This window comes from Aulonocara stuartgranti, assembly GCF_965226115.1.
Source record: "Aulonocara stuartgranti genome assembly, chromosome: 17".
Taxonomy (NCBI): Eukaryota; Metazoa; Chordata; class Actinopteri; order Cichliformes; family Cichlidae; genus Aulonocara; species Aulonocara stuartgranti.
In genome coordinates this window covers 38,288,129-38,310,787 of record NC_138953.1, presented here as the reverse complement: position 1 = coordinate 38,310,787, position 22,659 = coordinate 38,288,129, and the positions used below count along the sequence as shown (strand labels likewise).

Sequence of the window (22,659 nt, the reverse complement as noted above, 5' to 3'; positions counted from 1 at the left end):
GAGAAAGTTGTAGTTAACTGCAAGAATGGTCAGCAAACCATTTTTTTTCTTTATTCACAGTGTCACTGGTAGACTGCTTTTATTCTACCAGTGTAGAACTCTTACAAAATCCCAAATTCATTACACATTACAGAAACACAATTGGGCATTTAGCACCTAAGACATTCCCCCTTAGGTGTTGGCAGACAACAGTACAGATAAAAAAAAAAGTCAATATCAGATTTAGTTTACAATTCTAACAAGCTTGATCACACACTGCCTACATAATGTTAAGGTTCGGGCTCTGGGGTGGCCAGTCCATGACTGGTAGTGTCCCATTATGTCTTTTTCTATCCGGGTTTGCTTTTACTGGACTGGAACTAGATTTGGAATCACTGTCAGACCGAAACGTGACGCTATTACCAATCAGTTGCTTTCCAGAGCAGTATTTTCCTGCATTCATTCTTCCATCACTTTTGATAAGATCATCACTGGATGAATTCAGCCAAAAACCATGACAGCCTCCACTGTGTTTTGATGGTTATACCTTTCTCTTACATATTAAAGCTGATTTTAACCAAAAAAAATGTAAAATGTGGATTCATCACTCATTTTCAGTCCAGTATTTGCGTAATTTAATAAACAAATAAGCTTGCATTGCTAGTTAAGCAAATTGGTATCTGGACATCCTCAAGCTGTGTTTTTCATCTGAGGCTTTGCCAAACTTTATTGAGACTCACACGGGCTTTCATCTACATAAAAAGGACTATTATCAGGATAGGATAGCTCTGTGGCCCATGTAAACCTTGTATGGGGGAGTAAACTTCCTTTAAAAAGAATTTGCTGAGTAACAAAACTGTTCAGGTTTTTTTGGGTGGGGTTGGAGGGGCAAGAGCAAGAGGGAGGGAAAAAAAGAAACACCCACCTCTTTTAATTTATTGTTTTGCACTCTCAGAGGAAGAGCAGGGGGCGAATAAATACCATAATCTTATTTCAGGGACAACGAGGCGCCACTCTTGCTCACTGTGCCTGAAGGACATGTATTTGGCTCTGGTGCTTTTCTCAGCTCCCCTCTTACTGATACCCATTCCCAAAAGAAACATCTGTGTGCTTTGCAGCACATGCCGTGCCAAGAAAGGCTCCTAAATGCACAACACACCCAAATGCACACTGACTGCGTGACACTCCCATGCACATGTACGCACTAATGCACCGTGCTGCTTCTAAACAAATCCCATCCCAAACACCAGGGCCTACAGTGGCTTGTGTGGCGACCTGATAAAACCAGAGAGTGGGCAACATTTTGGCAAGCTTCAAGAATTACACACCATCTCCAATTGGCTGGTTACATTTAAAAGGAGTGCTAACAGCCAGTGTCACTGGGTAGTAATGGATAAAGAAGCTGGTACAGGGCACAGGCCCAGAAGCCAGGGCAGGAGACTTTTCACAGTGCCATGGTTACCATCACGGTACCACATTCAGACACTTGTCTTGGAACAGCTCTTGCCCTGGGAAAGGAAAACAGGAAGTGATACACAGGACAACTGCCTCCAGAACTGATTCTTCTCATCTGTTGACCTGCATCCAGGCTGAATTAAGAATGGTGTGCAGTCAAACTGCTATAGCAGAAACACAGTTTGGGAGAAAGTTGATTTACGATTAAGTTTAACTATGGCTCAAAGCTGAGAACAACAAATCTTGCTTACTTAAGCTTGTTTGAATTTCTGCACTTTCAGTTTCATTGTCATTCCCTCTACTCACAGCTACTTTCATCACAGTCATCCAAACTTGTGATCTTTTCTTCTTTTTAGCACACAGCTAACGTCTAACTGGCCTTTGAATCAGATACAGCCTCTTCCTGACTGATAAAGTCTCATACCAGGCAAACACTGCTGTGGTGAAAGGCAACGAGTATTTATTTGTGCGCTCTGTCAACTTATGCCAAGTTACATTAACCCATGGATACTGTTTACAGTAAACACCATCTGACAGCAGCTCATCTGGAATCTTTGTTGGTATTTTTAGATCCGGACTAAGGAAGGTTATTAACTTTTACGTGGGTAAAGGTGCCTTTTGCTTGGTCCTGAATCAAAAACAACTTAAACGGACCAGCCACGTTACACCTAAATCTTTGATTTGCAAAAATGTCCAGAACGACAATTTTTTTTTTCTTGAAGGTAAAAACATTTGATAATTTTTTACATAAAATATTTCATGATTTCCAGTTTTGACTGAAGGAGCAAACCAGAGATTAGTTGAAGTATTAAAGCTGAAATTGTCTGAATTTATTTGAAGTGTAACACGTGCAATGGAAATTTTGGGTCTTTAAGTTCGCAAGTCTCCAGGACAAACTGAACTGTCATCTTAAGCATAAGCGGTGAAGTCTCAGTAACTGTCACGGTACTTGGTCACAGACCCAATGCTTTGTGTTTTTTGGTGAACTGATAGTTCTGATTATCATTATGATTTATGGTTTTCTGCTTATGTTACATCGTCAGTCCTTGGATTGTGGTTTCTGTTTTGTATCATCTCTGTGCTTCAGGTTTCTATGTTTCCACGTCTTAGTGTCTAGTCTGCATCTTGGTGCTTTGTCTCAGTTTCCTGTTTTACTTTGGTAGTCCTGGTCCCATGTTTATGGTTTCAGTTCTGCTTCCCAGCGTCTCGTCATGAGTGCATTATCCCAGCTGTGTTTCCCTCTTGTCTCCCATTCCCTGATTATGCCAGCATGTATTTAAGCCCTGTGTTTTTCCCACGTGTCCTCCGTGTTAGCTGTGTGTTCCTCAGTCGTCATGTTTTGTCAGGTTATGTCATGAACTCCCAGTTGAGGTCATCCTTCCCAGTTTGGATTTTGGTTTTGTTTCTAGTGCTCATGTATTGTGTTTCTAAGTTCGTTTTTTGCCAGTGAATAAAAACTGCCTCTCACTACCCCTAGCTCCAATTGTGTGATTTCTTTTCACCTCAAAATAGATGTTTTTCTGCTCCAAACTGCTTCTTTTATTGCTTTACATCTCTGGTTTCAATGGGGGAAAACCTTGACAAACTGACACCTAGTTTAAAAACAACTCTAAATAGAAAACGTTACATAAATATAGCAGTTTTATTAATCCCACATTATCTGGCATGTGATGCGCTGTTTTTGTTATTTGAGGTCGAGCTGTTCAGTTTTACGCTGCAGTCAGAACAAAACTGCGTGACTTGACTCAGCACATGGGGAACACGCAGTAGTTGCGGGGCAGATACTTTGTTTAATGTTTTCGTCGTTCTCGATAAGCTCTGCTGAATCCCATGCTGATGCAATTGAGAAGCCTGAAGTACAGTGGACTATTCATATGCACCACAGAGAGGTATTTGTTGCTAATAGCTACCACCTTGTGCAACAGTGAAATAATCCACTGAGGCATTGACGGCTGAAATTCACGACAGATGCTAAGTGCAACGGAGCAACAGAAGGCAGCAAGTTACACACCAAACCATCCGTCTTCTGAAAGCTCTCCTCACATGCCCTATGTCATGGGCAAGTACGAGCCAAAAAATGGTACGGATAACATACAGCCAACTGCCTGTGAGCTGCCATGACTGCAGCGGAAAGGAGCGTGGACGGCGCTGAGGTCATATGCCTGCCCAGCAGATGTTGCCCCGCGCGACCCAAACCACACGAGCCGGCAACCCTACAGAAGTGCCTCTTGTTCTTTTGCAAACAACAGACCTCTTCAGTTCTGTTTAATCTGTCCAATTGTGTAAATTACAGTGTTTATGAGTTGTGGGTAGTAAACAGGCAGTTTGTCTGCCAGCCTGTTGTTGGGTGTCATTACGTCTGTGATCAACATTGATTGTAGCTGTTGAACTTTACAAAAATCTTGCAGCAGACTGTCAGAATTTTCTAAATATCTAAAAGTGAAACAGGCACGGTAAAAAAAACTGCCAGTGCACGAGAAACTAAATAAGAAGGTCTTGAACTTGGCACTGCCACAAGGCTGCAACACATCCAAGACCCTTCAGACACATACAAAAGGCATTGTAGGAGATGGATATCCCACAAGCTCCAGAGATCTGTGGAATGTACCACTCGTCTGAATGAACACAGCTCTTGAGTCTAAATGTAAAACAGCAGGCAAGTGTTCAAATAACAAATTGACTGAGTCAGTGGGTCGAATAATCTACAGCCACCTACTGCGAGATAAAACTCCTCAAGTTAACATCTATGAAGGATATAATACAGACGCAGGTCAGAAGACGGGGTTATGTTAGGGATATAATTGATTTCTGATGTTTCCCTGTTTGGGCCTTGCTTGGTTAGACAGGACCACAGTGAGGTAGAAATATCTGGGAAATCTGTAGATATGTAGCCTTTGTCATAACTGTTTTTACCCTTTTAGTATTTAGCAAATTTCATTAATGTTCAGTGGGGGGTTGCAAAGGAAATGGTTTGTAGTGAGTTGTACGTGAGGCCGAACACTAAGGATGTGCAACAGGTTAGAGTGATTAAAGATTGGGATGGAAATGCAGGGAACTGTGCTCTCCCCTTTTCTCTTCATCATCTATAGAGCCGACTTCAAGTACATCAAAGAAACTCGTCTCCTGCAGAAATTCTCTGATGACACAGCCATTACTGGAAGTATGGAGATGGGATAGGAAGAGGCGTACAGAGGACTGACTGATCGGTGTGTGAGGTGAATCACCTGCAGCTAAATGTGGCCAAAACAAAGGAGCTGGTGGAGGACTTTGGCAGGAACAGATCCCGACCCTCCCCCGTCTGCATTGGTGGGACTGATGTTGAAATATTCACAATATAAAATTTGGGGCGATCGTGGCTCAAGAGTTGGCAGTTCGTCTTGTTATCAGAAGGTTGCCGGTTCGAGCCCGGCTCCGACAGTCTCGGTCGTTGTGTCCTTGGGCAAGACACTTCCCGTTGCCTACTGGTGGTGGTCAGAGGGCCCGGTGGCGCCAGTGTCTGGCAGCCTCGCCTCTGTCAGTGCGCCCCAGGGTGGCTGTGGCTACAATGTAGCTGCCATCACCAGTGTGTGAATGGGTGGATGTAGTGTAAAGTGCTTTGGGGTCCATAGGGACTAAGTAAAGCGCTATACAAATACAGGCAGTTTACCATTTACATAAGTATCAACTGGACCACAGACTGCAGTGGTCTGCTAACACTGACGCTGCCTACAAAAAGGGTCTGAGCTGGACTTACTTTCTACAAAAGCTCAGATACTTCAATGTATGCAGCTGGCTGCTCTAAATGTTTTATCAGTCTGTTGTTGTGAGCACCATCTTCTTTGCTGCGGCATGCAGGGGGCGAGGCATCAAGCAAAGGACGCAAACAAACTGAACAAACTCATCAGAAAGGCCGGGTCTGTTGAGGCAGGGTACACCCTGGAAAGGTCGCCAGTCTGTCGCAGGGCTAACACACAGAGACAGACAACCATTCACATTCACTCCTAGTGGCAATTTGGATTAATCAATTAACCTATCCCCACAAGCTGCATGTCTTTAGACGGTGGGAGGAAGCCGGAGTACCCGGAGGGAACCCACGCAAACACGGGGAGAACATGTAAACTCCACACAGAAAGACCCCGGCCTGATGGTGGAATTGAACTCAGGACCTTCTTGCTGTGCGGCAACAGTGCTAACCACGGTGCCACTGTGCTGCCTAACTGCTTCAATGAAAGAAAGAAATCTACAACTCCCAGCCCGATGACTGCCGAGTGCAGTGAAGAAGTTACACAGAAACAGGCTCTCTGCAGTCAGGACTGTTTGTGTGTTTGTAATCCAGAAGGTATGCTGACTTACAGTTACCCTCAACCCCAACAGAATCAAGAAATACTACTGAACAAGCTGCATGTAATGATTTTGTGAGAAAGCAATGGGTTCAAGCTTGTTTTATGAGTCACTTAGGAGCACAAATAAGCCACCAGCAGCACTGCCACAAGCATCTGTTTAGTGGTTAAAAAAAGAAAAATGGGATTAGCCAGTGTACACGGGGCTGTGAGCATCAACTAAACTGAAGTTCGAAGTGAGTCGTGTAAATAAGAGGCAGCACACTTTAATGAGAGATCACATCTGAGAATCAAAGCCAGTCTCTCCTGGTTCTCTTTCGGACAAGTTCGGACTGGCATCCGGCCTCCTTTAGTGCACCATCACACGCTGTGGTGAGTGTGTGCTCTGCGAGTCTAAAGATGGTACCTTATATGGCAGCAAGCAAGTCAGAGAAGAGTTATGAAGGTTTGGCATTGCTTTAGAAAGCTTAACCAGCATGAACATGATGCATGGCAACTAGCAAACTAAATGTCCATCCATGTAAGGCATGCAGTTTGTAATTACATTATAACAGAGAAAAAACAGCTCAGGGAGCACCTAAACGGCCTTCATGTTGAGCTATCTTTCAACTCTGGTGAAAAAAACAAAGAGGCTATTTTCAGTACTGGGCAAAAATCTTGAGCCACCCTTGATTTCTTTATGTTTTGCTTCTGAAAAGCCACACTGTCTTGTAATTTTTCAATGCAGTCTTGAGCAGCCGCTCTTACTTTGAACATTGGCCCCCTTTTTTTACCAGTGCTGTGTCTATACAAAGCAGACAAATTAGCAAAGAGCTCATTTAAATTGTATCTTTAGGCACTTTGTCACTAGCAGCCCGTCACACCATTTATTCCCATTTCTTTAGTTGTAAAAGTGCCAAAGATAACACAGTTTGACAGGCATAAAAAAGTATTTTTGCACCAACAAAGTGATTCCCAAAGAGCTATTAGCTAAATACTTGACATATCTTGGCATGGTGTACATTTTGTTAAAGAAAATTGAGGAAAACTGAACAAGCGGAGGACAAAAAAGGAAGTGGCAGGCCCCAAAAACTAAATCTGAAGCAACTGAATATAATCTAAATGTCATGTTCTTCAAAAATGACAAAAAAAAAATACAACAAAGACTTAAGAGATGCATCTGGCCCTTCAGTCGATCACAGAGGAGGCTCTGTCATGGTGTGGAACTGCATTTCAGCTCCCAAACTGTCACACTGGATGGAAATATGAAAGCAGAAAAGTGCAGTTAGATTTTTCTTATCTGCCAAGTAATATCATCTGGAAAGTGTTTGACTGGCAACAGCAATTATCCCAAACACACTCCCAGTGCAGTGTGTAAAAACATTCCTGGATAGAAAAGCACACAGTGGAAACCTATCAGACATTGATTGGCCTCCCCAAAGCCCAAAGTCACTCAAGAAAGGACATTTATATAAGAAGCCAACAACAGTGGAATTCAAGAGAGCAGAAGCCAGTGCAGTGGGACTCTCTGCTTTTATTGTTGTTCCCTAAAATGGTTCATCGCAGCATGTCGCAAAGTTTTCACACAGAGATCGTGTTTCCATCATTCTGAGGCTCCAAACAGCCGATGAAGAATCTGGCTGCTGAAGGCAATTAGCAACCGACTTGTATTTGTCAGTGCAGGGGGCTTCTGGGAAAGAGGGTCGAACAAAATCCAAGTAGGTCAGTTCAAGCTATAGCTGAGCTATGTGGGGGGTGGAGGGGTGCTCATACGTCGCTTCACCCTCACTATTCTCTTAAGGGAGCTTATTATTAAATCAGCTGCATTTTTATTGGAGTTCAATAATTATGAGGCCGCAAGATTAAAAAAAAAGAAAAATCGATTTTCAAAAGAAAGTGTTGATTCATTCCAGCTCCCACGCCGTCCTGGAAGGAGGATGTGACCACAACAGTTGAGAGTAAAGCAAACAGGCTATAAAATCAGCGTTCCAGCTTTCTGCGGTTTCTTTCCCTTCTCACATAAAAACACACCACTCCATTTCAAAGACAGCTTCAGTCTCAACAATGGCTTGCACATGTCAAACTGAACAGCTTTTTTAAGGTAAATTAGATGGTATCTACACACTGTAAATACCGTATGTCTAGACATATAAGCGGTAATTTCATAACTGTGCTGAATTAACGTACGCTTTCTTCCTTACAGGAATAATTGAATATGGTGACACATGAGTGGAAGCGTTAGGAGGTTTTTTCCCCTAAACAACTAAAGCATTCACTTAAATGTTATACGCTGTTAATTTAAAAAAAAAAAACTCTTATCATTTAGATTTCAAGACTGAGAAGAAATTTTAAGTGTCCATTAAGACAAAGAACAACTTCATTAACTTAAATTAGCCGTTAAGCTAGCGGTGTAGTTTTAGCTTGAAGAAAACATGAAAAGTAAGACCTCAAACCCTCATGTTCGAAAGAAAAATACAATAAAGGTTTCATTTTATAATACTGGACTTATTATTCTACGAAGGTTTGAACTTTGCGAGTGTTTAAACAAGAGAGAAACGTGTGAAAATGTTCATGTCTGTCTGAGAAAAGTGCATAAAGTGTGTAATGTTTTTTTTATAGCCTTAATATATCTATAATATCTATAATAACTGTAAAATAATTAAGCTGACTACTTCGCGGATTTCGTCTGTTGCAGGTTATTTTTGGAACGTAACTCCTGCAATAAACAAGGGACCACTGCACACATGTCCCAAAGTGCCAAACTGATGATTTACAAAAACTTTAAATGGAAGACGACATGTAGCTCGTCAGGACTGCCATAGTCTGTCAACATTTATTACATTCTTATTAAATGGACAATAACCTTGGTGTGCATTATTCATTATTATACAGTTTTGGTTTTGAACAGATAAAAAACCAAACATTTTGTAAATCATTTCATATCATTTATTACAAATATTTTAGTGACATGTTGCTGCGCAATCAGTACGAAGCTGTTAAGAGGCAAAATATTTATGTTTAAAGGATCAATGAGTACATAACACAATAGCTATCAATGATGACTTTAAAATAATGAATAGGCAGAATAGCGTTATTAAATACACTGTACCTGCTCGACACGGATCTCGTACTCCCCGTTCAGCTTTTTCCCTCGGAAATACTTGGCCCTAGATGAAATAAAAGAGAGAATTTGTAAAAGAAATGATAATAGATTTGCTTTTGATCCATATCAGATGATTTCTTTTGTTTGCATTATGCACATTTGGCATTTCTACAGTGGAATTCTGATTTCAGCCGATACTCAGAGGGTATAAATCACTATTCCAACACAAAATGATTTGTTACTATAGGTCATATGCACTGATTCCTCTCCTGCAGAATAATGTACGTGCTCTAAACACTCCTAACAGTGAAAACAACCTTAAAATATCTTTGTTTATTTGATAGAAAGAGGGCTGAAATTTCAACAGACCTTCCAAAATACCTTGCAAGTAGGCAAAATAATGACTCACATTTTCCATGATTACAGAATCTGACCTTGCGGGGCTTCAAGTAAACACAATCCCTTGGCTAAGGGTGAAAAAAAGTGCTTTTAATAAAGGCAGCACAATGAATGAGTAGCTGCGTGTTGCTTTTTCTCATGTGTTTGTGGCAGCAGTTTGTAGAGCAGGTGAAACTGCACTGCGGTTGCTACATATTGAGCACTTACTCACTAAACTAAGTTTAGAAGTCACGTGACAGTCACACGGGAAAAAAACAGGAATCATCTTGTCCTGATGTGCAGCAGTTTCCTTCAGGTCTGACACAATTAAGTTCCAGTTACCAGAAGAGTTATCTTACATCCCATCAGACTTTGTCCTGTCAGACTTGCAGAATTTAGATTTACCAAGAGGCACGTGGCTTCTGTGAGCTATTTCAAGATGTTTGTGTACAGAAAAGTGAAACGTGAACTTTTTCTCTTTGGTTAATTTGAATGTACAATGCACGGCTAAACCGGTAAAAAAAAAAAAAAGAGTTTTAAAAAAGCCTAAAAAAGGACACAGAGCAGCTACAATTAGGCCCATATACATTTGGACAGAGACAACTTTTTTCTCATTTTGGTTCTGTACATGACCACAAAGAATTTTAAATGAAACAACTAAGATGCCGTTGACTTCCAGCTTTAATCCAGTGGGTTAAACAAAAGATAAACATGTGAGGAACTAAAACATTTTTCAACACAATCCCTTTATTTCAGGGCCCGAAAGTAATAACTGAAAATAAAATGTTCGTTTCTAATACTTGGTTGAAAACTCTTTGCCCGCAATGACAGCCTGAAGTCTTGAACTCATGGACATCACCAGACGCTGGCTTTCCTTCTTTTTAATGCTCGAGCAGGCTTTGACTGCAGCGGCGTTCAGTTGCTGTTTGTTTGCCTTTCTGTCTGAAGTTTAGACTTCAACAAGTGAAATGCATGCTGGGTCGAGATCAGGTGACTTTCTTGGAATATTCCACTGCTTTGCTTTAATAAACTCCTGGGTTGCTTTGGCTGTATGTCTAGGATCACTGTCCTTCTGTATTATGAGACACTCCTCAATCAATTTGCTGCATTTAGCTGGATTTGAGCAGACAGTCTGTCTCCGAACGCTTCAGAGTTCATTCGGCTGCTTCTGTCTTGTGTCACATCATCAGTAAACACTCGTGTCCCAGTGCCACTGGCAGCCATGCACGCCCAAACCATCACACTACCTCTGGTATGTTTTACAAATGATGTGGTATCCTTTGGATCATGAGCTGCCTTCTCCAAACTTTTACTTGCCATCATTCTGACAGAGGTCTTGCTTTCATCTGTCCAAAGAATGCTTTTGCAGAACTGTGCTGGCTTTTTTCTGTTCTTGAGGCTTATGAGTGCCTTCCAGTGAACCCTCTGTATTTACTTTCATGCAGTCTTCTCTTTATTGTAGATTTGGATATCAATACGCAGACTCCTGGAGAGTGTTGTTCACTTGGTTGGCTGTTCTGAGGGGGTTTATCTGCTTTGATCATCCGCTGCTGTTTTCTTCTGTGGACATCCAGGTCTTTTTGCACCGAGTTCACCAGCGCTTCCCTTGAGTCTCAGGATTTACCAAAGTGTAGATTTTGCCAATCCAGCTATTCTAGCCATTTCTTGGATGTTTTTTTTTTCTCTTTTTGCAGGTTAAGGACGACTTATTTCACCTGCGTGGAGAGCTCCTTTAGCTGCATGTTTTTCACAACAAAAATCTTCACACCTCAAATCAACTCCAGACCTTTTATCTGTTTAATTGATAATGGCATATAATAACAAAGGAACACCTACCCATGAAATAGCCTTTGAGTCAGTTGATCCAATTACATTTGGTCCCTTTAAAAAGAGGGTGGCACATGTTCAGGATCTGAAACTCCCAAACTTTTGATCCAATTTGAATCTGGAGACCCGCAAATGAAAGCTAAGCGTCTACACATTATGTCCATGTCAATTATAAAACTAATTGGAATATGTTTCCATCCATCCGGCTGTTTCAGTCTATTCATTTGGTGGACTGACCCAACACCTGCCACAGTGTCAACAACATCATGCTCTAGTTTTATTGTATACTGAGACTTTCATAGTATCAACTTATCTATGACTACATTAATGTGAATAAAAATACGTCCAGTTTGTCTTGCATACATAATTGCCCAGTGCATGTTGGGTAATGATATATGGCGAATATAACTGAAGAGGGGGTTTCTCGCAATCATTTGCAACAACCTTACAGTTATTAAAGTATTTAACGATACACAACTCAAAATAAGAGCACCATTATCTGATATAAGTCAGCTCTCCTTTCTTAAGCGTAGATCTTTGGTTATTGTTTTTGTTTTATAGCTGCAGGTGACGCTGCTGAACTCTCAGACGTGGGACAGTGAACAATCTGTCAAAGGCTCCGGGCTGGACCCTTGAGGAGCTGAGGATCTGGGCTACATGCTACAGGCCTTCTGTTACTGGGACGGGCTTTCAGTTCAGTTCAGTTCAGTTCAGTTCATTTTTATTTCAAACATTTCAAACATGTGCCTTCACAATCATTACAAAATATCATTCCATTATTTGTTTGAAAAGGAGTAGGCTGAAGTATTTACTTATTTGTCCCTACCCCCTCAAGTTTTACCTCTCATTCATTTAATTTTTTTTTTGTCTTAAATTAAACAAACAACATATGAAACATATAAACATATGAAGTAAAACAAAACATAACATACATAAATCAAAAACAAGAAATTAGCAAGCCCCACCACAGTATAGTTTCTTTCATATGAAAAATACAGAATGTGTATATTTGCAGATACACAAGTTATGGAAAAACAACAAAACAAAACAAAACAAAAAACAAAAAAACAACCAAAAAAGAACCGCAACACCATTACCAGCAACATTACCATCCTGGGTTAACCCCGTTTTCTTCATTCTTATACTTATTTAAAATTAGGTTTTTATATTTTACTTTAAACTGTTTTATGTTTTGACTGTCTTTTATTTCTTCTGTTAGACTGTTCCATAATTTAACTCCTGCAATTGAGATTGACATAGTTCTTAAAGTTGTTCTAGCACTTTGTATTTTTAAATTCCATTTCCCTCTTAAGTTATACCCACCTTCTCTTTCTATGAACAATTTACAGATTTCTTTGGGAAGCAATTTATTTCTGACTTTATACATTATTTGCGCTGTTTTAAGCTTCACCAAGTCTTGGAATTTAATAGCTTGCATTTTGACAAAGAGTGCATTTGTATGGTCCCTGTACCCTACATTATTTATTAATCTAATGGCCCTTTTCTGTATTATAGTTATTGTTTGTGTGTTACTTTTGTATGTGTTTCCCCAGACCTCTACACAGTAGCTCATATATGGCAGTAGTAAAGCACAGTATAAAATGTGCAGTGCTTTCTGATCCAACATATGCTTTGCAACCTCCTCAGACTGAAACACATTTCCCTTTTTGCAACATTTTTTTTCTCTTCCACCAAACAGAAAGCCTCTTTCCTCTTCTGCCTGTCCGCCTTCTTTTGTTTTTCATCTGCCCACATGTGTCCTTTTAGCTCCATTCATTAATGTTCATTACAGTCACTGAGGAGGATCTTTTTTCCTAACATCTCCCAGCTGTTGGGCTTGATAGTTTTGGGTCCCAAGCCGTCTCATTCTCTGTAATTGTGGAAGCTGGGATTCTTCATGACTGACCTACATACTAGACAGGCAATGCCCCCTGGCAGTCAGGACCACCGCTGCCTCAGAGCGGGAGGCATGCTGAATGGCCCAAACAAAAACAAAAAAAGCCCGGTATATGTTTAAGGTATTGCAAAACATTTAATAATACTAATAATAATAATAATAATAATAATAATAATAATAATAATAATAATAATAATATTAATGGATTGCATTTATATAGCGCTTTTCAGGGCCCTCAAAGCGCTGTACAATTCCAATATTCATTCACTGGTTTAATTTACATCAATTTCATTTACAGACCACTGGGCTCTGGGGTTTGAATGAGTGTTTTAGATGTGATCACATGTAGAAGTGCTGCACAGAGGCCTGGGCTTTCCATCCCTCGGTCGTGCATACGCCCACTACATAAACACCACGAGGCTTAACGACTTCTTTTATTTTTGTAACCATGAGAATAAGTTACTTCTTTTTGTGTACCACTCATAGAAGGCGTATGAGTCATGCATGTGTTATCGCTGCTTTTATTAGGAGGAACTCCATCAGAGCTGATGATGTGCTAATACCGCTCTGTTTTTAAAGGAGATTTTCTATAGTGGCCTCATATTTTTACAAGCAGATAAAAATTTAAAATGTGCTGGTTTAGCTCGTTTAAAAAAAAAAAAAAAAGAAGGTTGTAGCTGGTGTTGTTTTCACCATTCGATTGTGCACATGTGTGCGGCGAGGGCAAACATGGGCCACTGGAGACATCCGCTGTAGGAGGGACTCCCACAAAGGCGCAATAGGGATGCATAACAAGACCATCACAATATCTTAAGCTTTAAACAAATAGTGCAAATAGTGATTTCTTTAGCCACTTGGAGACAGCAGAATATAGATGTCAGTAGCGTCACATCTGCTGTAACACTATGTCCAAGGCAGCTATGTGAACTTTTTTAGAAGTAAAAATAAAAATGGAACTATAAAAAGTTATCTGGATTAGAAAAAGCCTGCCAAGATCAGATTGTGCCTCTCTGCACACAGAAAGAACATCCGCTGTGATCAGCACTATCAAGTATCAAACAGGTGAATGATCAGAGAGCAAAGGCCACACCCATCTTAGTGATCAGCCATGTGTGCTTCAACAAAAATGTCAGTCTAGGAACAATGGCTTTAAATTAAAGTAGCATTCTTCATTCAGACATAGGTTACATATATGTTTGTGTTCTTCACAGTTCATTCAGACGTTGAGGGAATGAGTTTTCTTTGTGGCTATTTTTTGAAAGTTACTTTGATGATTTGAAAGGCCACCTTGTGGGAAATGCACCCATACAAACTTATTAAACTGCAGCTGAAAGACTGTGACCTCTCTGAAGTGAAGTACATGGTTTCATTTGATGATAGCGCCTCATACAACTGTTTTGCTGTGTCTGGGAAATTTATTCTAAGTAATTCTTGGAGGAAATGAGTTTCCTTCGAAGGATGGCTGGGCTCTCTTGGAGGTAGGGTGACGAGCTCAGTTATTCCAGAATGACTCTGAGCCGCTGGTCTTCCACCACGAGCCAGTTCAGGTGGTTCGGGCATCTGACTAGTACGCCTCCTGGAAGCTTCCTAGGTGAGGTATTTTGGACATATCCTACTGGGAGGAGGCCCCGGACTCCCCGGAGAGAATATATCTCTCAGCTGGCCTGGAATTGACTCTGTGTCCCCCGGGATAAGCTAGAAGAGGTGGAACTGGTGAGGGAAGTCTGGGCTTCTCAATGTGCTGGCCCCTGGACTCAAAGGGGGCGGGTGGATGGATGGGTGGGTGGATAGATGGATGCATGGATGGTATTATTTTACGTTACAGCTACACATACAGCTCTGTTGTATGTTGAGATCATGGATGGATCCTGTTTTTGTTTTATGCAGCAGGTTTGTAATAAACTCAGAAAAAAACACTACAAATAACTGAAGCACCAAACTCACATAATCTCCTGTTAATGTGTCATCAACAGCTGGATTGTGGCAATTACTGGTGAGTCGCAACTCCACTTCACCACTCATTTTTAATCTGTAATAGAAGTGTAACTGTAGCTCCACTGGGCTGCAGGTTGTGGCAGCAACAGTCTAAGACCCTCCCTGGACACCTTCTCCAGCTTTTCCAAGGCATTCATAAAAAATAAATGATGGCAACGCAAAGTGGGCGGGATCTGCAACAAACTTTATAGGCAAGCAACTGAGGATACCAATGAGAGTGAAAAATACTGTTGATTGGCATATGACCTGCATTTAATCATTTATTATCATTACTCTCTGGCTCTTTTGTCCTCCCTCGCTCCCCTCTAGGTTTCTTCCTGTTAAAATGGAGTTTTTTTGTCCCACTGTTGCCAAAGTGCTTGCTCATAGAGGATCAACTGAATTTTGGAATTTTCTCTATATTACTGTAAGCCTTTACAATATTGTATTGTAGGCTCTCTAGGGCTGCTCAATTAATTGAATTTTAATCTCGATTACGATCTGGGCTTTCAACAATCATTAAAAATGACTGAGCCGATTATTAGCCCCTCCCTCGTGCTTTACTCTCACGCTGCTCCGTGTGGCAAATCAAGCGCACCTCTCTGCATTTCGAACACGGGTCACAACAATTAAGAGGACCCGAGGGAAGCTCGGAAAGCTAAGCAGAAGTTATTTGGAGAGGAGAGTGACTGCTGTTGGTTGAAAAGAGAGGTAAAAAAAACTTCAGTGGTGTGGAAACATTATGGGTTCGCGGAGTCAGACGTGGATCAAGTAGACACAGTGTGTAAACTTTGCTACAGTGTAGCTGCACCACAGAGCAACACTGCAAAGTTCACATTTTTCATTTATTTTTTATATTGCAAACATTTGCACTGTTATCAGTATTTGCACACTATTTTATATTATTTTTTGACAATCTTTAAAGTCATTATTCAACACATTGTTATTGTTAAATAAATATCGTCAAATAATCGAGATCGCAATTTCAGTGAAAATAATCGTGATTATCATTTTTGCCATAATCGAGCAGCCCTAAGGCTCTCTATCTTACAATATAAAGCACCTTGAGGTGACTGTTGTGATTGGGCGGTATATAAATAACTTGAATTGACCTGCTAGTAAATACAGTAGAAGGTCGCCTAGGCAACCAGAGCCTGGAATGTCTGCAAGCAACCAGCTGGCAGCTGCAAAACGATCGCTGCCAGTATGTACGCAGCTTAAACCAGCACAGAGATGTAACCCTGCAAGTATTGTCATGGGTCTGCCCCGGGGCTTCCTCATGCCCAAAACACTTCACTTAGTAGACGTCCAGGAGGCTGAGGAAGCATCTCACCTGACTACTTTTGATGTGGATGGGGCAGCAATCCCTCCCATATAATCGCCCCCATCACCCTCTCTCTAAGGGTGAAGCCAGACATCCTTTGGAGGAAGGTCATTTCTGTCACTTGTACCTGCCGTCTCATTCTTTTGGTCACTACCCAGAGCTGGTGGCGATAGCTGAGGGTGGGACATAGACTGACTGAATCGAGTGGAGTGGCTGTCGTGGCCTCCAGTAAGTTGAAACACAGAAAGTGTGCCATCTGCATTTACTGTGAGGTTTATGTACCAGAGCTGATGCTGAAAGTAGAAACGTTCTGATGGTCACATTTTGCCGTGTATGCAGAAAAAAATGTAAATGTATTTGTCTTTTTTATAAAGGAGTGACTGCGAGGCTTTGCCTCTGATTACTAATCTCAGAGACTGAAAGCAGGTGAGCGACTTCACGCTTCTTTTCTCATGTTGTTAATTTTTAGAGAATTCTCCAAAATAAACGTGCCTGTTTTGTAAGGTGTGCACTTTAAAGGGTTTTTCCCCCAGAAATCTGTATCTAAACGTGATCAAATAAAATGAATCAAACTGTCTGGGACGTTTTTATCTGGACCTTTTAGCACTAAACGTTCCAAAAGTAAATTACTGTCTTTACCCTTTGAGTGCTTTATAAACCCAGTGGCCTTCTAATGAATTCATTTTGCACTTTCTGAACTCTTTGTGAGACAAAGCATAGATTAACAAATGCAGCGAGAGGATGTTTAGCTTTTTTTGTGCCAGTGTGTGGCCTCTGTGCTTCTTCTGCAGACAAAACAGAAAATTTTAATCTTCTTCATGTGGTTCGAGATGACCAGGGGATGTCAATAGTACTGGGCTACTCTAGAAGAAGTAAGCAGTATGCCAGCGTGGGGCTGAATTGAGCAATCAGATGCTCATATCATTCAGAACACAAAGCAAACAGACTGACAGCTACTTGGCCCGTCGTCTTACGAGTCACCCTGAAAGAGAGGCAGCGGGAGAGGCAGAAAAGGAAGGATTGTTGGTGGTTGCGGTGATGCTCTCAGTGCTGTGTACTGCTATTGTGCATGAGTCATTGCTGGAGGCCAAGTCTGTCAGGACAGAGCAGGGTTTCCCCAGAGACCCCAGCCTCTCTGCTGGAATGCCCAGGAGGAAATTCAGCCCCGGGGGGGAAAGGATAGATCAACGGACACCCGATATGTTCACAGCGCTCTCGAGTCAGGGCTGCTCAGAAAGACTGGACAAGCTATTGAGCAACCTGTCTGAAATCACAGCACAAGTTCTGGTGTTCCTACTACACTCAGAGATAGCTTCACTATGTTCCTGCACAACCCAATGAAAACTACAGTTTCATTTCATTTATGGACCACATGATTGTATACAAACGGGCTGGATGAATGACATGAATGAATTTTTTTGTTTGTTTGTTTGTTTGTTTTCCAACAAGAACAATCAGGTTCGGGCAGCAGAGTAAGGCAGCTGTTGTGGAAATCACATATTCCTTTGCCTGCCCCAGTCACTTTGTTTAGTTCGGTTCAAAGATTGATGGCCGATGATCAGGGCAATCGGTTCCCCTTTTCCCAACTGTACATAAACACATCACTGTCCAGCAGTAATTCAGTAAGAAAAGCTGCAAGTGAATTCATCGTTTTTCATGCAGCCTGACAATCTGCGCTGGTTGTGTTTAGTTGGGTTTCTAGCCAAAGCTATTTTCACTCAAGTACAAAATTATTTGGATTTTCACCAGTAAACATGTAATCTTTCAATTTTTCCAGCCAATACCAACCTGTAGCTAAGGCCAGGAGCTTTGGGTTATGATAGACGGTATGAGATATCAGATCCAAAAGGCCTCAAAGCCTTTTTCTCCCTGGGACAGGAGTGTCCAACTCCAGGCCCCGAGGGCCGGTGTCCTGCAGGTTTTAGATGTGTCCTTGATCCAACACAGCTGGTTTAAATGGCTAAATGACCTCCTCAACATGTCTTGAAGTTCTCCAGAGGCCTGGTAATGAACTAATCATTTGATTCAGGTGTGTTGACCCAGGGTGAGATCTAAAACCTGCAGGACACTGGCCCTCGAGGCCTGGAGTTGGACACCCCTGTCCTAGGGCGTCTGGACCAAACCAACTGAATTGGTTATAACGTCTCACTGAGAAACCTCTGGGGTGTTTTCTAGGCACAACAAGCTGAAGGGAAACTAAAGTAGGCCCAGTCTACTGGAGATATTACACATCTTAACTGTCCTGGGATCATTTTGCAATCCCCCATCAGAAATTGGAAAATGGAGTAAGCAAAGGAAAGTGGATGGATGGCCATATACCTGCTGAATGTCTGTCAAAGAGCTAAAGTTGTGTTTTTTTAGCAATCGCACTTCTTCCATGCAAAAAACATTACGTTAGCGTCTAAACTTGTGACCATATATAGAATAAGCTCAATTTTTACTATGTAAATACATGAAAACCACATTGCATCTATTTAGAACGCGATGTTGAAAGACCATTGGACTCCTGGGGCTTAAAAAAATCAAGAGTACATCATGAGTCAATAAAGGGTCATAAAGCCAATCATAAACCTCGCCAACACAATTGGAACTCTTATCTTCACTTTGTCATTTGAGCAACCTAAAGATTTCAACAGCAAAGCAGCACACAATACATCACTTTCCCAACAGTTATAAATGAAATCCAGCGACAAGGTTTAGTTGAAGACATGTTGCAAAAAGAGCAGCCAAATTTTTTCCCCCTCAATCTGCATCTGAGAGTCGAGCGTTAACTGTTCGACTGCTGGCTGAAGTGGCTCAAGTCTCAAGTCGACAGCCACCTCCTGAGCTGATCTTGTGGACATTCACAGTCACCACTTCAGTGCTGGTTCAGTTTTATTGTTAGCAGCAGCACCATGACTGACACTCTTAAAGCTGCCATTGGTCAATGATAACAAGCAAACATACCAGAGAGGAGCTGGAGATGAACATTTATAAACTCCTGCAGAATGAGTAACAGTTGTCTTTACTCTCAGGACATCCATCAAGCAAATTCAAGCTTCAAATCAGGGATGTCAAGCTCATGTTACATGCCTCATGCAGCCCACTTTGATCTTAATCGATGAAACTCCTTTCTCTCAGTGTAAATAAGTTTAACTAACCCCTGAGATATCTTATCATAAGAAAAAGATGCAATTTCAAAGGTACATCTACACAATGAAGAAATCCTGCTGCAGTAAATGAAAGATCTGTCGGTCCAAAGTCCAAAATTTCCTTCACATTTCCAAAGTCATCCAGTGGCCCAAATTGGAGTTTTTGCCTGGCCAATTCAGGCCCCCAGGCCTCATGTTTGACACGACTAGTCCAACAACAGTATCAGTTTCCATGGATGTGATGTTGTTCAGGCAGCTTTGGAGCCAATTTTAGGTATATTCACTAACAATGGACATCAGTGATAACAGTCCAAAGTGTTAAGTGAATCTAAAAAAAATCATCTTGAATTGGATATTAATTAATTACTGCTTTCAGTCTGTTATCTAAATGGAAAAGACATGACCTTCATCTCTAGAGATAACACTGGTTTGAAATGAAATCAAAGTGATAAGTGATGATGTAAAGACTAATACTCTGAGAACATCTGTAGGCTCAAACGCTACAAGACTGCAAGAGGAAGTGCTTCAGATAAAATTTATAGTCTATCAGATAACTCCATCTGCTGGTCAAAGCTCATCACTCCTACATAGAAACATTGAAGCGTCAAGGGAAATGATAAGCAGCCGTCTATGAGGCTTTAAGTAAGCTACAGTGCCACCCAGTGGTTAACTCAGGAATAGTTCTACATTTAACAGCGTTTAACAGCAGCTTGACACGCTTTGAATTCAGCAGTTAAAAGCAATATCATGTTTTCCTGCTCTATTTCCTCACACTGAACGAGACTCTTTGCCCTGTGAAGTGACATCCATGGACATTTGCATTGATAACCAACAGGAACAGTCTCTTTGTCTCCTACCTCTGAAGACATCCTAGAGTAGACAGAAATGCAGTTTCCTCTCAGAGCACTTAAATTGCACAATTCTGAAAAGTTATTGCAGAAAATGTGCCAAAAATAAAGCAGTGCCTACCATCCATCCATCCATCCATTCGCTTCCGCTTGTCCTTTTCAGGGTCGCGGGGGGCGCTGGAGCCTATCCCAGCTGTCATAGGGCGAGAGGCGGGGTACACCCTGGACAGGTCGCCAGTCTGTCGCAGGGCCAACACACAGGGACAGACAACCATTCGCACTCACATTCATTCGCACATTCACACCTAGTGATAATTTGGATTATCCAATTAACCTATCCCCACAAGCTGCATGTCTTTGGACGGTGGGAGGAAGCCGGAGTACCCGGAGAGAACCCACGCCTACCAATATTTAAAAAAATAATGTGTTATTAAAATGTTGCTTGGAAGCTTTAAGTAAATCCCTTTTATCAAATTGAGGGTGGCTGGGTATGTGAGGTCTCCTGGCCAGGTCGCCAGTCTGTTGCAATGTTTAAAAAGATGTAAGAAATGATTAAAAAATGATGTGTTTCTACATCTCACGTGTGTAGGTGTTATGCTGTTTTGCTTAAGGCTTCAAAGCAAGCTGTGGCATCACAGAAATCCTGCTTGTGCTTAAAATGTGGGCCCTAAACTCAGCACTGTCGTGTCAAACTGTGCAGAAAAAAGCTCAAACTTTGAATAAAAGCTGCAACCAATAAATGACAATAAGCAAAGCGAAACTATGGAGCATAGATGGACACCTGGACTTCAAAATTGCAATCCATCACACATAATCTAACCCACTACAACAGTGCCGCAAGCTATTTTGACAGAGTTAACTCATATGATCAAAATTTGAATACTAAAATCTCGTTTGAAGGTAAGGTTTCGTTACCCTGGATTGCTTTATATTGCTCAGATGTTCCTGTTGCTGCAAAAGCTCACAAAAAAAAAAATCAATAAATCAACCGCACTTTAAAAAAAAAACTTCCATTCTTCTCTCTTTATTTAGCTAACAGAGTTGGTGATTTAAAAAAAAAAAAAAAAAAGCCGCTGTTCTCTCAAAGAGTGAGGATGCTCCATCTGAGTGGCTGAGTGAGCTTTTGTGCCTCAGAGGGTGGATGATCCCCTGACGACTCATTTCAAAAACATCAGGGTGTGAAAAGAAATGGGTCCTCTTGGGATTGCAGCTTAAGGAAAAGAGGCCACCCGGCTTTGAGGGAAATTGAGAGCAATCTTGGTGCTTTTGACACGGCTGTCAGTGGGGCGCTTTAATTTAGGGATCATTTTTAGACTCCTGCCTGATCTCCTAGTAGAGGATTGCCTCCGCACATAATGATCCCTACTAATTCTGTGGGTGCAGCTTGAGCGGCTGGAAATGGCTAATAACAGCCCAGCTGAGGTCGGTCTACCAGCAAATGTCAGGCAACAGAATAACAATTCATGAAATGGATGAGTGGTTTATTGATTCCGTAAGACAAACACGATAAACTGGCTGCTGCGTGTCTTCACTGCAGCTCAGGGAATCAATTCCTCCGGCGTTGGGAGTAAAAGGCAGCTGAAGTCGGCTTCAAAAATTCATGTATGGGCTGTCAGCGAAAGAAGAGCTCATTTCTTCTGATTAAATCACTTTTTTTTTCCCTGTCACATTCCATCGTTCCTTTTCCTTGTTACCATGACAATTTTAATTCCAGCAAAGAACGCTAATGCAAACGCCGGCTAAGACCAAGGACGTACAAATCTATCATAAACAATAACACATCTCACTTCATTCAAACTGAAGCACAAGAATGTTTTCCATTTGGCAGGAGAGTAGAAGGAGAAATACAAGCTATCAAAGTTTACCTTTTTTTAATCTTAGCAATATCTTCTTTTTAGATGCTAAAGATTTTGGTGGCTAATTAGCTTACTGACAATGAGATGTTTTGAAAGTAGCATCTTAAAGGAATACAGATGTTTTTCTAAATACACCTACGTGCTTCCAGACAAGAGTGTCGGATTAGTACTACTGTTAACATCATAGCATTAAAAGTATGGAACCGGAGCTAGAAGTAGATAGCCTAACTTAGCATAAACATTAGAAACAGTTAGCCTAGCACTTTTCAGAATTACTTGAATTATATGAACTACAGCAACAAAAACAATACACGGCAAGAAATTGTCACTTTATATTTTACTTATATATTTATATTTATGTATTTCTTTATGAGTAAAAACTATATTTTGTCAGTTTGCAATGCTATGCTAGCTGTTTCTTATCTTCATTTTACTCTAATGCCAACTTAGTCCAGCTTCACTCTTACATCCATGACAGCAGTCCTGTTTTACAAAGTATGTACACCTTTTCTGTAATTATATACATTTTAAAAACATGCTAATTTATAGTTTAATAATCAAACAGTCAATGTAAAGAAGCCTTATATCA

The 22,659-nt window shown here is 41.1% G+C and overlaps 1 protein-coding gene across 1 annotated transcript in view; it reads right to left on the bottom strand.

Moving 5' to 3' along the window:
* The window catches only part of syn3 (synapsin III), a 128,420-nt gene that overhangs the window by 89,929 nt on the left and 15,832 nt on the right, over positions 1–22,659 (bottom strand). Inside the window, exon 3 of the mRNA XM_082511866.1 lies at positions 8,842–8,899. Coding sequence (XP_082367992.1) covers positions 8,842–8,899 — 58 coding nt within the window. The remainder of the gene's footprint in view (positions 1–8,841; positions 8,900–22,659) is intronic.